Here is a 12,959-nt window from a genome sequence, read left to right on the forward strand (position 1 = left end):
TTAATCCATCCTTAATCTGGGATGTCCATCATATAATCAAAGATGTCTGCTTAAGCATTCATATTCTCTTTCTAGCCAGATAGAAGGGAAGAAAAATAAGAAGTGGATATATCCATTCTAAGGGTACAACCGAAAAGTTGCACATATCACTTCAACTCAAATATCATTGACCAGTACATACCCCACCTAGTTGATAAATACATCATGGATTTAACTAAAATTTGGGAGGTTTAATACTAAAGACAGAAGGGAAATGGATATTGGAGAATACCAGCAGACTTTTTCAAAAGGACCAAGGTTGCATCCTACCATCCTCAGTGTGTGGCCTTATACAGGCCAAGGAGCATCAGCTTCCTAGTTAATGAAGCTGTGACTGGGTTATCTGGGGAAAGTACCTGTCCCTTGGGCACTAGGACCTTTAGATCCATCAAGCCCAATGTCTTAAAGACAAAAATTCTTCAAGTGTATTATTAGGTATAATAGAAGAGCCACTCCTACCTCTACCCTCTGGTTCCTAGGCCCATGCACTCTTAATATAGGGTAGATGGCAACATATATTGGCTACTGAGTTACATCCTACATCATATCCTCACAGGATTTTATCTCTCAGTCAGCTGATCCTTCTGCTGGCCTTTCCTCCATTCTATTACACTAGATGCTTCTAAATGATAAGTTTGAGGTACAATCAGTTAATTTCGTGGGTATGACTCCATTGCCATAATTCCTTCACAGTAAAATTAGTTTCTCACTCAAATTTAATGTTGTTTGTCATACATGGTGATGAAATAAGTTATTCTATAAGTCTATGAATCATGGGACTAATAGAAACTTTCCAAGCAGGGAAGGTAAACCTGTATCTGAAATGTGTATCTGTTCTCATGAGGACAAACTGCTCTTCCCTCAATAAGCAAAGAGATTTAGTTTAATTAAACTGCCAACAGGTGATTGCTCTATCTGGGGAATAGTACCCTACAAGGGTCTCTGCAATGGCCTCTGCTATAAGCAGGTTAAGTACTCCATAGTGGCAGTAAACTCATTATCCTTGGCAAGTAGAAGTCCATGCCATTGAATCCATGTTTAGCCTCCATTCCTATTGCCACATAGCCTCACTGAACTAATACTAGGATGACTGGGTAAAGGGAGACTGACATCTATAGGATAGATCATCTTGTATACCTGATTTTTGGGATGGATGCCCCCTTGTGGGCAAATAGTTCACAGATATTTTCACATTCTAGGCCAATTTTGAGAACCCATCCATAATATATCTCCCACTGACTTCCTTATTTCTGATCTTCTTCTTTCTAAGTTATTGTCAGTCTATTAACTACTGTGCATAAATCACTATAGTTCCATACCTCAGGCTATCTCTCATGCCTAACAAAGAGGACAACCAGATGTTCTATTCAAAATTACGACCACTGGGAGAATTTCTCATCACTTTTTCAGGACCACTTCATTATGAAGTAGGGCCACACTTCAGTGGCTCTACGTTTCTAGTTGGTGCCAGTGTATCACCCAGACCGTTAATAAATCAGGCTCAAGCTTTTCCTTCCTCTGTTAAATGACCATGAGCCCACAGATTTGGCTCAAAAAAAGGTGGCAAAGAAGTAGGGGCAGGTACAACGAAAGTTAGTCCGTGTAATTTACTTATGCCTACTCAGTCAGCTCAGGCCACCCAGTAAATACCCTTCCATTTGACAACAGACGTCTCCTGCTAATGTTCAATTTATGATTCAGTAAATTAAATAACACCCAATTCCTGAAGAGCAGTTCACATCACAAAATCATTTAGAATCTTGTGGTCAGGTGTTAAGTATTTGCCAAGGCCTGACAGCAAACCAAAAGGTGCCTTTCAAATGAGAACAGATGTCAACAAATGAGGGCATGTTCTTATTACAAAACCCTAGGCCTCTGCACTTGGATTCTCCTATTGGGCAGGCAAGAAACTCCATATAGTATCCTTATTTACCATGGAGTCTGCTGAATCCTAAATCTTAAGTATAAATGCAGCTTGTGCCATAACCTGGACTTTCTGTAGGGTATTCTGTTTTCCGAAGTTACATGAAAAACTGGCAGCCACATAGGTTGCGTGGCAAATGGATCAGAGAGCAGCAAATGCAATACCATGGCATCAAAATCCAAACAGGCCAATCAAGCACTGCAAGAAGCACTGTGCATCTTCCTTTGGGGTGGAAGACGCAAGGTGGAGCACTGTAACTCCAATGGATTGTTAGAAATTTCACAAATGTGCAAGTCTCTGAACTGGGTTTATCTCCCATCCTCTGATATAAGGGTCTTTTTAGGTATCTAGGATGGTTGCTACTTCCCACTCACCAATCCAATTTGCACAATGTCATCAAGACTAGTGTGATATTCAATTGGAGAGCAAGGAAATGAAAGTCTCTCTGGAATGAAACCATATTAGAACTGAAGTGCTGAAACAGCCCGGAGGTAAGACAGTGACGGTGCCGTCCCAGTCACGTGAAGGCAAGCTGCTTCCGATTATTTCCTTTGATGGAAGTTAGAAAAAAAGTTATATTCTAGGTCTCAAGTCAATAGTTACATTCTAGGCGCCAGGAGCTGTGTTGATTTTCTCCAGTAAAGATTCCACATGTGAACTACAGCTGTAATTGACATCAACATCTGATTAAATTTTTAATAGTCCACATTCTTCAAAACTAATTTCGCTAGTGAGTGAGCCAAGCAGATGAGTTAAAACGGAAAAACATCTTTCATTTTTAATGATGGCATTAATATCTGTAATTCCCCCACTGATAAAGTTTAATTTTGATTTTCTACTTTGGCACAGGAGAGGGGTCAGCTAGGGAGGTTTCACATGGCCTTTCCAGTCATTAACTTTTACTCCACATAAATGTATGTAAGGGGTTCTCCTACTGCATAGAGCTATTCCCATGGACATTTTGGGACTAGAAAAATAACCCCACATAGGTCTTCAGGTCCACTGTACCCACTATTAAATGGACCTGAACCAAGACTACATTTGATTTTCTTGCTTTCTTTTTTAAAAAAATTTTTTTAATTGAAGTATAATTGATTTCAATATTAGTTCCAGGTATACATCATACTGATTCAGTTTTACATATTATACTCCATTAAAAGTTATTACAAGATAATTACTATAATACCCTGTGCTATATAATACATCCTTGTGGCTTATCTATTTTGTATGTAGTAGTCTGTATCTCTTAATCCCACAATCTAATTTGCCCCTCCCTTCTTCCCTCTAGGGCAACCATTAGTTTGTTTCCTATAACTGTGAGTCTGTTTCTGTCTGCATATACATTTAGTTGTATCAATTTTCAGATTCCACATATAAGTAATATCACATAATATTTGTCTTTCTCTGCCTGACATACCTCACTAAGCATAATATTCCCTAGGTCCATCCACATTGCTGCAAATGGCAGAATTTCATTCTTTCTTATGGCTGAGTAATATTCTATTGTTTATACATGTGTGATTGATATATATATATATATCAATGTGGTATATATATATATATACCACAACTTCTTTATCTGTTCATCTGTTGATAGGCACCTCGGTTGCTCCATGTCTTGGCTATTGTAAATCATGCTGTTATGAACATTGGGGTGTATGTATCTTTTTGAATTAGTGTTTTCATTTTTCCCAGATTTATATCCAGGAGTGGAATTGTTGGATCATATAGCAGTTCTATTTTTAGTTCTTTGAGGAAGCTCCATATTGTCTTCCATAGCAACTGCAACAATTTACATTCCCACCAACATTGTACAAGGGTGCCCTTTTCTCCACTTTCTCTCTAACATTTGTTATTTGTAGACTTTCTGATGATAGCCATTCTGACAGGTGTGAGGTGATTCTCATTGTTGTTTTGATGTGCATTTCTCTAATAATTAGTGATGTTGAGCATCTTTTTGTGTGCCTGTTAGCTATCTGTATGTCTTCATTGGAAAAATGTCTATTCAGTTCTTCTGCCCTTTGTGATTGGGTTGTTTGGTTTTTTGGTATTAAGTTGTATAAGCTGCTCATATACTCTTGACTTTAAGTCTCTACTCTAATCATTGGAATTTTGGTCACATTTTGAGACTGCAGGGATTAATATTCAGGGCTAAAACTTATTAACCTTTAGAAGATGTGGGAATTTCCCATTCCTCAGTTTGTAATCCCCTGGGAAAAGGCCACAAGTGCCTCTAAGAATTGCCTCAGGGAAGATTCACTGTTTATACCTGGCTGCACTGCAGAATCCTTCCTCAAAGAAGCCTGGTATTGCCCTTAATTAAGGGACTCTAGGTCTGTTAACTGGCTTTAGTCTAGGAATTGGGTAATATGTCTTGAATCTCCATTATAGTGACTTGAGTTAGATTTCTGCTCATCAGACCTAGAATTCTTCTGCTTACATGTGTCACACAGCACTTAAGTAGGCTGCGGGTTTCATTCATTCCTAGAGACTTGGTGATCATAGGCCACCAGCAAATATCCTTGCAGTCAAACACCCTGATTATCACTTCTTCCTGGGGGTTATTAGGGCAACTGTGCTGAACATAACTTTGACAGTTAAGAATCTCCCACCTGGCCTCGATTCCCTACTCTGTACTGAGGAGCGCAATATTCCCACTGAAATCATGGATCCCAATTTCATTGTGGCACCTCCATCACCACCTCTAACCAACTAAGGACAGCCACCAAAGAATTTTTCAAGGATATCTATGGACTTTACTCGATGAGTTGATAAGGGTCAATTTTAAGGGCCCTTCTAGGGACTGTATGGATAGAGCATGACTAAGCACGATGCACATAATAGAGCAGGTCCAAAATTCCCATCTCCCTAAGACTTCATATTCCTTCTACAGTATGCCAGGGAAATTCCAGTATCTCAGCATACAGACCAACTACTCACATCAACAAATAAAATCTGAATCACAGATAAGTATTTGGTAACATCCTGTAACTCCTTCAGTACATAAGCTCTCTCTTCCAAGAACAAGTCTTGTCCTTCTCCATCAGGGCTCTGTTGAAATCTAACTCTTGTTCAAAGTTCTTAGCCTCATTCATATCTGCCCGAATGCCCCTAATTTCACGTCACAGATCCCAATCCTTCCCCATCAGTGCTCTGAGCATAAGAAGTCTAGTTCACACATTTAAATGCTATTGTAACTCTGAAGCCTTTACCACCAGGGCTTGATCCTCAACCACATCTGCCCTGCAGCTTCAAGAGAAATAAGGTTTCTTCAAAGCTGTCAAAGAAGCTTCCTGATTTTCTACTCATGCCTTAAGTTTGGAACTCAAGGCTCTCTTTGTCTTTTTTTCCCCATATATTCTCACAGAAGCAATCAGAGCAAATAACACAATTTTAGTAATCCTCACTGTCAAAGCAGCCAAGTGCTAGTGCTCCATCAGCCCTCCACCTCATGCCACCGTTGATGATTATTTAATTGTGATGCCACTCCATACTATGGAACACCATTGTTTCATCGTCCATGGCAAGTAGTTTATACAGATAATCAACAGATATATGGGGCCACTGATTATAATTAGCATTTTACTGAAGAATTTTGCAAGGGTTTCTTTCTTGAGTCTACTTCCAATTTCTATAACTATCAACTGGGGTTCTGGCAAGAAAGATACAGCATGAAAAGAGAATCTAATGAAAGGATGAGTTGTGAAAAATGTGGACAGGGTTAAAGGGACCAACAAGGAATGTAAAGCATTCTGAGACTGGCTACAATAGGAAGCCACTATCATTCTTGCCCTAACGGGGCAAGGAGAAAGACAGCGTATTAGAATCCTGGAAGAGCTATATAGCTTAGGATGCAAAGCCAGGCATTGCAGCTTCTTCTGCACATTAGGGCTTCCCAGAACACTAGTCTGTATGAAGTGTAAGCAAACTTTAGGAACCCCTTCTGAACGTTACACTTATTATGTTGCAAGGTAATTGATAAGGCACAATGTAAGATTATCTATATCTTTTCTTAGCTATTGAATTTGTACACAGGACCTGTTTGTGAGCTGAAAACAGGAAGCCTGCTATCAATTCTGACATAAACCTTAAAACCACCCTGAGGATCAAGGTTACATATCAGATAATCAATTCAATCTGGATTAAAAAAGAGGTGTGCACTACCTTCCTCAACTCTTCTTTTTAAAACCCCCATCATAATGACCTGATAACTGATTCTGAATGAGATACATGTTCTATTGCTCTCCAGAACAAAATAGAATTATCCTGTACTTTGAAAACACAGTTTTGGCCTCAACAGACACCTGATTCTTACTAGCAACAGAAAGAATACTTCAAGATTAACTATTTGAAAATCCAAATCGTAATTGTGGCCAATGCCTTCCAACATTTAATTGATTTATACTTAGCAAACCTTTGGAGTGGTAAACTCAATCACATAAAGTTACATTTTGCAACTAGTTTATGTTGGAAGATTCATCAGGAGATTATACTGCTTAAAGCTATACGTTCTATACTAAAATTATTGTCCTGATACTCTATTTTGTCACACTGAGGGGTTTTAATTAGCCATTCTGTCTTGGATAGCAAATTGTGAAACTCACCTATGCAGAGGTTAAAAATTTTTATGTCCCCCAATTTTTAAAAATTCAGCCTTGGCTAAATTGAAACCAGAGGCCTCAGGTTATAACTAGCATTTTAGTAAAGAAGTTTGAAAGAAGGGGGAAACACTATAAAGCATAGAGTGAACCATATAGATAAAAGTAAAGCATTATGTAGATAAAAGTGAGGCATGGGAGATATTTACATGTCAGACATTATAAGACACAAAGAATATATGACAATCAGGTTGAGATGAAGAGCCTATCAAGCCATATTTATTCTTATTCAATACCCTGGCATTATAAATTTGGGCAGTTTTTAAGAAACTCTTCTGTTACCTATAATTTTTATTGTGTAAACTTCAACCTTGAAATCATGTGCTTAATAGTTTAGAAGGTTAAATTTACACACTGTATGTTTATTTTATAGAAAACTAAATTTGAATTTTATACCAATCATGTAATATTTAACCCACAAGCTATGACTTCACCGACCTTGTTAAAATTAACTCAACAAGTTATTTAAAAATTCTAAAGATTCTTTTAGAGTTAGCATAAAGCAGATGTTTTTTCTTTGCATCAATTGTGGTAAAGGAAAATAATGATTATGGCAGACACATTCTTAACCACCACATAGAATCTGGACATTTTCCATGCTATCCACCCCTGGGTTGATGGTCAAAGCATATGGATCTACCACTACTGGCAACATAAAATGTCTGCACTCCATGGTCTTGTTGAAGCCTATGACCTCAAACATTTTATTGCCTAATTAACATCAAACATTGTATTTCAAGAATAACATGTTTGAAGGATTATCAGAAAGATTTTATCCTTGTTTGAAAATAGGAATTCAGTTTCTACTCTATGAAGGCTCATGAGGTAAGTTTTTCTAAAGTCTCAATATCAGGAAAAGATGTGTCTCTCTCGAGCAATAAGTTCATTGTGATCTCAAAACCACGATAAAACCCTCTGCTATGGGCAATTCTGATATCCTATTTTTCCTCTCTTTAACATCATATCTATTTCCTCACTTACTAATTTTTTATCTTATGGTGTAGTATGCATTATCTGTATGCTGCCTCAAATTCTCTGAGGAATAATGCAGGTATAAATAAGTAAGAACAAATAAATTTCAGACTAGAAAAAGGACCAATGTTTATAGGGTCAAAGGGGAAAAAAAGAATCTATGACAGTGAACAAGTACTAGGATACCAATAGAACATTTGAAAAGATTTTGAGTCATTGAAGCCAAAAGTATTTGCCCACCAAAACAAGTGCCAAGAAGCTTTGAAAGAAGGAACTGTTCTTCAACAATTTTTTCAATGCAGCAAACACATAGGCTTTGTCCATAGAGCATGTAAGTCTGAGCTTACTTATCTTCCCTAAATAAGTGCCCTTTGTGCATGGAGCACAAGAAAATACACATATTCCCTGTCCTGTTAAGGTGTGAATTTAATTTCTACAATATACAACTAGTTACAATGATCAACAAGGAGCATATTGCCCAAAAATGGAATTGAGTGATCACACAAAAATGGAATGGAATGGAATTGGATGATCACAGCCACAAGCCAACATATGCAACTTGCCTTTTGTGATTTCTCAGTCACTAAAAGCATTGGCCAAGTGTTAGCTGGCTTTTTCGTTCAAAACGTTCCCTGCGCTCTAGAAATAACTTTGCCAGTCTACATAAATCTGGCAACCTTATTTCTACCTTCAGAATAAGACTGGAATTGAAACTACAAAACAGCTTGTGAAATATCAGCCAAATTACTTCCCTAAACTCCTGTTCCATATTCTGTGCACTGTGAAGTATTTTAAAACCTTTTATATTTGATAACCCTCTTTATAATCCTGTAAAATGCTTTGTAAACACTTTCTTGGGCAAAACCTTACCCTCTTCAATCTGCAGATAAGGATATGGAGATGTTGCCAAATAGGATGTCTAGCCCCAGATCACATACTGAGGAAGCGGCAGAGCCGGAACCAGGTTGTGGTCCCTAACTTTGTTTCAGCTTCTGTAGAACTCCTGACTCAATTAAAGGAGCAATATGAGCGCTGAGACACCTAGTGTGCCCCTACAGGGATAAAGGCCATCGAGACTTCCTAGGAATTCAGACTTCAAGAAACATCTTGCGGAAACTCAGTATCAGACAGGTTGCGCAGGTGTGCAGTGCAGCCTCAAACTGGTACCACTGGGAATGGTTTGCAAAACAGGAAGGTCCAGTAGGGTGTGCCGCGGCTTAGTTAACCTGGCACTCCCCTACCTCCTTCCCTGGCGCCCCGCTGCCAGGTTACTTCTGGCCCAGAGCCCTCAACGTGCCTTCCTGAACTGAGAGGGCTGCGTTCCCACCGCTCTCGTGCCCACCCTTCTTCTCTACCCGTCACCCTCCAAGTTTACCTGACACAGCTGGGGGCGGTTTAGCGGAGGCGCATCGGCCCTCGAATGCCCGGGGGGAGGCGTAGGGGGCGTCCCTAAGCCCTGAGAATAGGGAGCTGGGCCTGGGTCCCCCCCCCCCCCCCCGGAAAGGACGCGCCGGGCCCGGGGGCGCGGCGGCCCGGCCGGGAGAGTGTCGTGTCCCGAGCAGGCCTCAGGGCGGCACTCTGGTCCCGCGGCCGGAGCGCTCGGGCGGGCCGCTGGGCGCCGACCCACGCTGGCCGGGAACGTGTCTCCCGGTGACGCAGCCCCGGGTGGGGAACGTGGTGCGGCGGCGGCGGCTACGGTACGCGCCTCCGCCGCCCGCGAGAGGACGTGCGGTGCAGCGGGAGGCGGCGGCGGCAGCGGCGGCGCCAGACCCCTAGTGGCCGGCGGGCGCCGGGAAGTAGGAGGTAGGCGCCGGCGAGGAAGTAGGTCCCGGGCGCGGCGCTCAACAAAGAGTGGGGCCGCCCCCCTCAGGTACCGAGCCGGCCCCAGGGCCCCGGCGGGCGGGCAGAGCGGGCCGGGCAGTTCACGGGCGGCCGGGGAGGGGGAAGGGCCGCGGCCGGAACGCGGCGGTGGGGCGCCGGGGACCCTTCCAGGCCCGCCGGTTCGCGGCCCCCGGTGTGGCGGAAAGGACGGGGCTGGGCCGTTCGTGGTTGTAGCCTCTGCTCGTCCCTCGTGCAGGCGGAGCTGCAGGCAGAGGCTCCATGTTGGGAAGCGGCGCCGCTGGTCCTCGTTAGCGGGAATCGGGGCGCCGCGGCCAGAGGCGGCGGGGGCCGGGCCTTGAGCGAAGATGGAGGCCCCTCTGCGGCCTGCCGCGGACATCCTGAGGCGGAACCCGCAGCAGGACTACGAGCTCGTTCAGAGGGTCGGCAGCGGCACCTACGGGGACGTCTATAAGGTGAGGCCGGCTGGGCTCTTTTCCTGCGGCCGCTGTTTCCCGGGAATTGGGCCACTTTATGGGGAAGCACGAGGAGGGGGAGGATGCTTTTATTGTTGCATCTTGGAGGTGCAGCTGCCGGGTCCCGTTTATTCTCCTGTATTCATGGCTTGTTGTAGTCGCGACTAACAAGCAAAACTATGCACACCTTTGCAAACCACCTTTGTGTGTGTGTGTGTGTGTGTGTGTGTGTGTGTGTGTGTGTGTGTGTAAGGCTTTTTAAAGCTTATTTAAGGTATGTAGTTTGTGTGTGTGTGTGGTATAAAGGCTTTTTAAAGCTTATTTATGGTATCCAAGGGAGTTTCGAACTGAGATTCGTCTGCTTATGGAGTTGTGCTTGAGGTTGTTCTTGTCTTGGCGTGGAAAAAAATGCTTCCTGGAAGCAAGAAATATCGACATTCCAACACTGCATAAAAAAAGTTTTTGATGGACAAGCCTGGTTTAAAAAGTCCTGTGAAATCCAGCCTCTCAGTTTTAACCGTGAGCAGTCTAATACTGGGTCACAGTGAAGTGTACACAAACATTATCCTATGTAGAACGATGCTTTTCTTGGCAGAAGTTTCATCGTTTGTGTCTGGTTGATGATTTCTTTTTCTACTTTAACAATTTCTCTCCCTGGGATTCATAACATCCCATGACCAAGAGTAGTTAAGAGCTGCTGTCTTTTTAATTGTGCTCTTTTGCTTTATTTGAGACAAACGGGAAGAGGGGATGAATTACTATTAATTTGAAATTTAAAAGGCATCATAGAGAAGCAAACCCAGTTCCCTAAAGTCCACTGAGTTCTTGAAGGATCAAGAGGAAAGAGATTGTTTCAGATTGCCTTATGCTTTTTGTTCTCTGTTCCAAAAAGAGAGCATTAATGCAATTCATATGGGTGTATTAGGGAATTTCCTTTGATTTTGAAACAGCTTTGTTTATTGGATTTAATCATGTTATGTATCCCATTATTCCAAACAGCACTTGTGCATATACCTGAAATGGTCTTGTGTCACATGAGTATTTAACCAGTAGACTCCTTTGGGGAATGTTGTTTTGCACAGGTTGGTAATATGGAAGGAAAACATCCCTTCTTCCTAACTTCTCTGTTTTTGCTTAATATCCTCCCTATTAATAGTAACAGTTCAAGGTTGTGTTATGACAGCTCTAGCACTGTTTGATTCTATTGAGATGGATGGTAATGGGTTGGCTTTTAATTCTTTAAACAGGCTTTTGAATCTTCGGTACTAGGCACTATCCTAGTATGGGATGTTGAATTGTAAGGAAAGTTCCAGCTTTTGCCCTGTGAATACCTTTTAATTCAAAGTAGGTAATTATACAATCCTCTTTTTTTTTTATAGACTTAGACGTAGTTAACTCTTAATTGTTTATCCATGGATAAGCCATTTTGTGGAATGCTCTTTAAAAAGCTGGAATTCCTATTTGCTTTCTCAGTCCCACTTTTTAGTCATCTTTGTCTTATGATTCACTACGTATTAGATCAGTCCAGCTCAGTTCATGTTAATAGTACAATAATTTGAATTCCAGTTCTTAAATATTTTCTCTTCTCCCTATTACAAGAAAAAGTGTTTTCCCCACAAAAATCTCAAGACCTCCACCTTTTTTCTTTATAAGTATCACAAACAAAGGGAATATCTGGAGCAGGACTTTATCCTTGCCAGGGAAAGCAAGCAAAGGATTATATTAAAGGGGCAGCTAACACTTACCTTTTGTGCTGGTGCCTCCCTGCCCTATATCTCTCTTCCACAGCTCCTAAACAGAGGATGGAAGGCTGGTTATTTATCATACACCACCTTTACCCTTCATGATCCCCTTCCCTCATGTTCATGCTTCCTCTCATTTATGTGTATACCATTCCACACCAAGCCAGCCTCTGATTCTTAAACATCCTCAAAACCGTGGTTCCTTGTCTTTTGTTTCCCTTTGTTCTTATTACCTAGAATCACCTCCCACCTTCGTTTCCAACTGTTATTATCCTACCTGTCTAGGAAAGCCTTACTGAAATACTCCTCTGGGAGGCCCCAGCCCCTCCCCCTGTTCTCTCCAACCGCATTGATTACTCTTCCCCTTCTAGCCCCACTGGCCTTCTTGCTTTTCCTTGAGCATAATCTGCATCTTCCTACCTCTGGGCCTTTGATGTGGCTGTTCCTTCTGCTCAGAATGTTTTCCCTCAGACAGCCACGTGGCTTGCTCCCTTCCCTCCTTGTTTGTTGTGTCCTCTCAAATCTTTTTTTTCCTACTTCTTTTTTCTTAGCACTTATCACTATCTAATGTAGTGTTTTACTTATTTTTGTCTCATTTATTGTCTATCTCAATCCACTAACATACTCCCTGAGGGCAGGAGTTTTATCTGTTTTGTTCAGTGCTCTAACTCTAATAGTACCTAGAATTATGCCTGGCACAGAATAAGCACTTTCTGAAAATTTGATGATGAATGAATGGGTGAACGAATATCAGTAATGTCCCCTAGTTCTCCAGGCATATGCTTTTGATATCACAACACTAAGCTTTTAATACTCTATGTTCTTGTAATGCCTATTATGATATCATGCATATGTATGTTTCTTATAAATGTCAATTATTGTTCTCTAGGAAAAATATTTCTGGAAAACTATATCATAGCATATCCATTTTCAGCACACTAAGTCCCACAGAATTTTGTCAGTTTATATTTGCTCCTTAATATGCCTAAAAACATGTAACATTCAGATTGTAGTGTTGAAGAGCACTTAATTTTGTTTTTTATCACTGTGTTTTGGATGAGCTGAAAATCTTAGAAAGTTTTAGAAGAATTTCAATCTGTGATGTAAACTTGCAAAATAATTACAGTGAAGAATAATGAACGTAAATTAATTGCTGCTCTAGTCAGATATTATCCCTACTTTTTTTTTTTTAATCTTATGGAACAAGAGCTTTAAAAATACCACAGCTTTGAGATATTTTGTGAATTTATTTTTATGTTCTTCAAAAACACAGTTCCCCTCTGAAGCTCCTGTCTTTTCTGAGAATTCCCAAGAAGGGAGAGCTCAATCT

The 12,959-nt window shown here is 41.2% G+C and overlaps 2 protein-coding genes across 3 annotated transcripts in view; one reads left to right on the forward strand and one right to left on the reverse strand.

Annotated features, from left to right (window-relative positions):
- ATL1 (atlastin GTPase 1) overlaps window positions 1-9,095 on the reverse strand; it is a 67,961-nt gene extending 58,866 nt beyond the window's left edge. The window contains exon 1 of one of the 2 annotated variants that reach the window (XM_074365550.1): window positions 8,969-9,095. The gene's annotated coding sequence lies outside the window, so the exon portion shown is untranslated. The remainder of the gene's footprint in view (window positions 1-8,968) is intronic. The other variant, XM_074365549.1, reaches the window with a different exon arrangement.
- A 203-nt stretch (window positions 9,096-9,298) lies between these two features.
- MAP4K5 (mitogen-activated protein kinase kinase kinase kinase 5) overlaps window positions 9,299-12,959 on the forward strand; it is a 112,756-nt gene continuing 109,095 nt past the window's right edge. Inside the window, exons 1-2 of the mRNA XM_074365552.1 lie at window positions 9,299-9,463; window positions 9,671-9,887. Coding sequence (XP_074221653.1) covers window positions 9,780-9,887 — 108 coding nt within the window. The 5' untranslated portion in view covers window positions 9,299-9,463; window positions 9,671-9,779. The remainder of the gene's footprint in view (window positions 9,464-9,670; window positions 9,888-12,959) is intronic.

The sequence above is a fragment of the Camelus bactrianus genome, chromosome 6, assembly GCF_048773025.1.
Source record: "Camelus bactrianus isolate YW-2024 breed Bactrian camel chromosome 6, ASM4877302v1, whole genome shotgun sequence".
Taxonomy (NCBI): Eukaryota; Metazoa; Chordata; class Mammalia; order Artiodactyla; family Camelidae; genus Camelus; species Camelus bactrianus.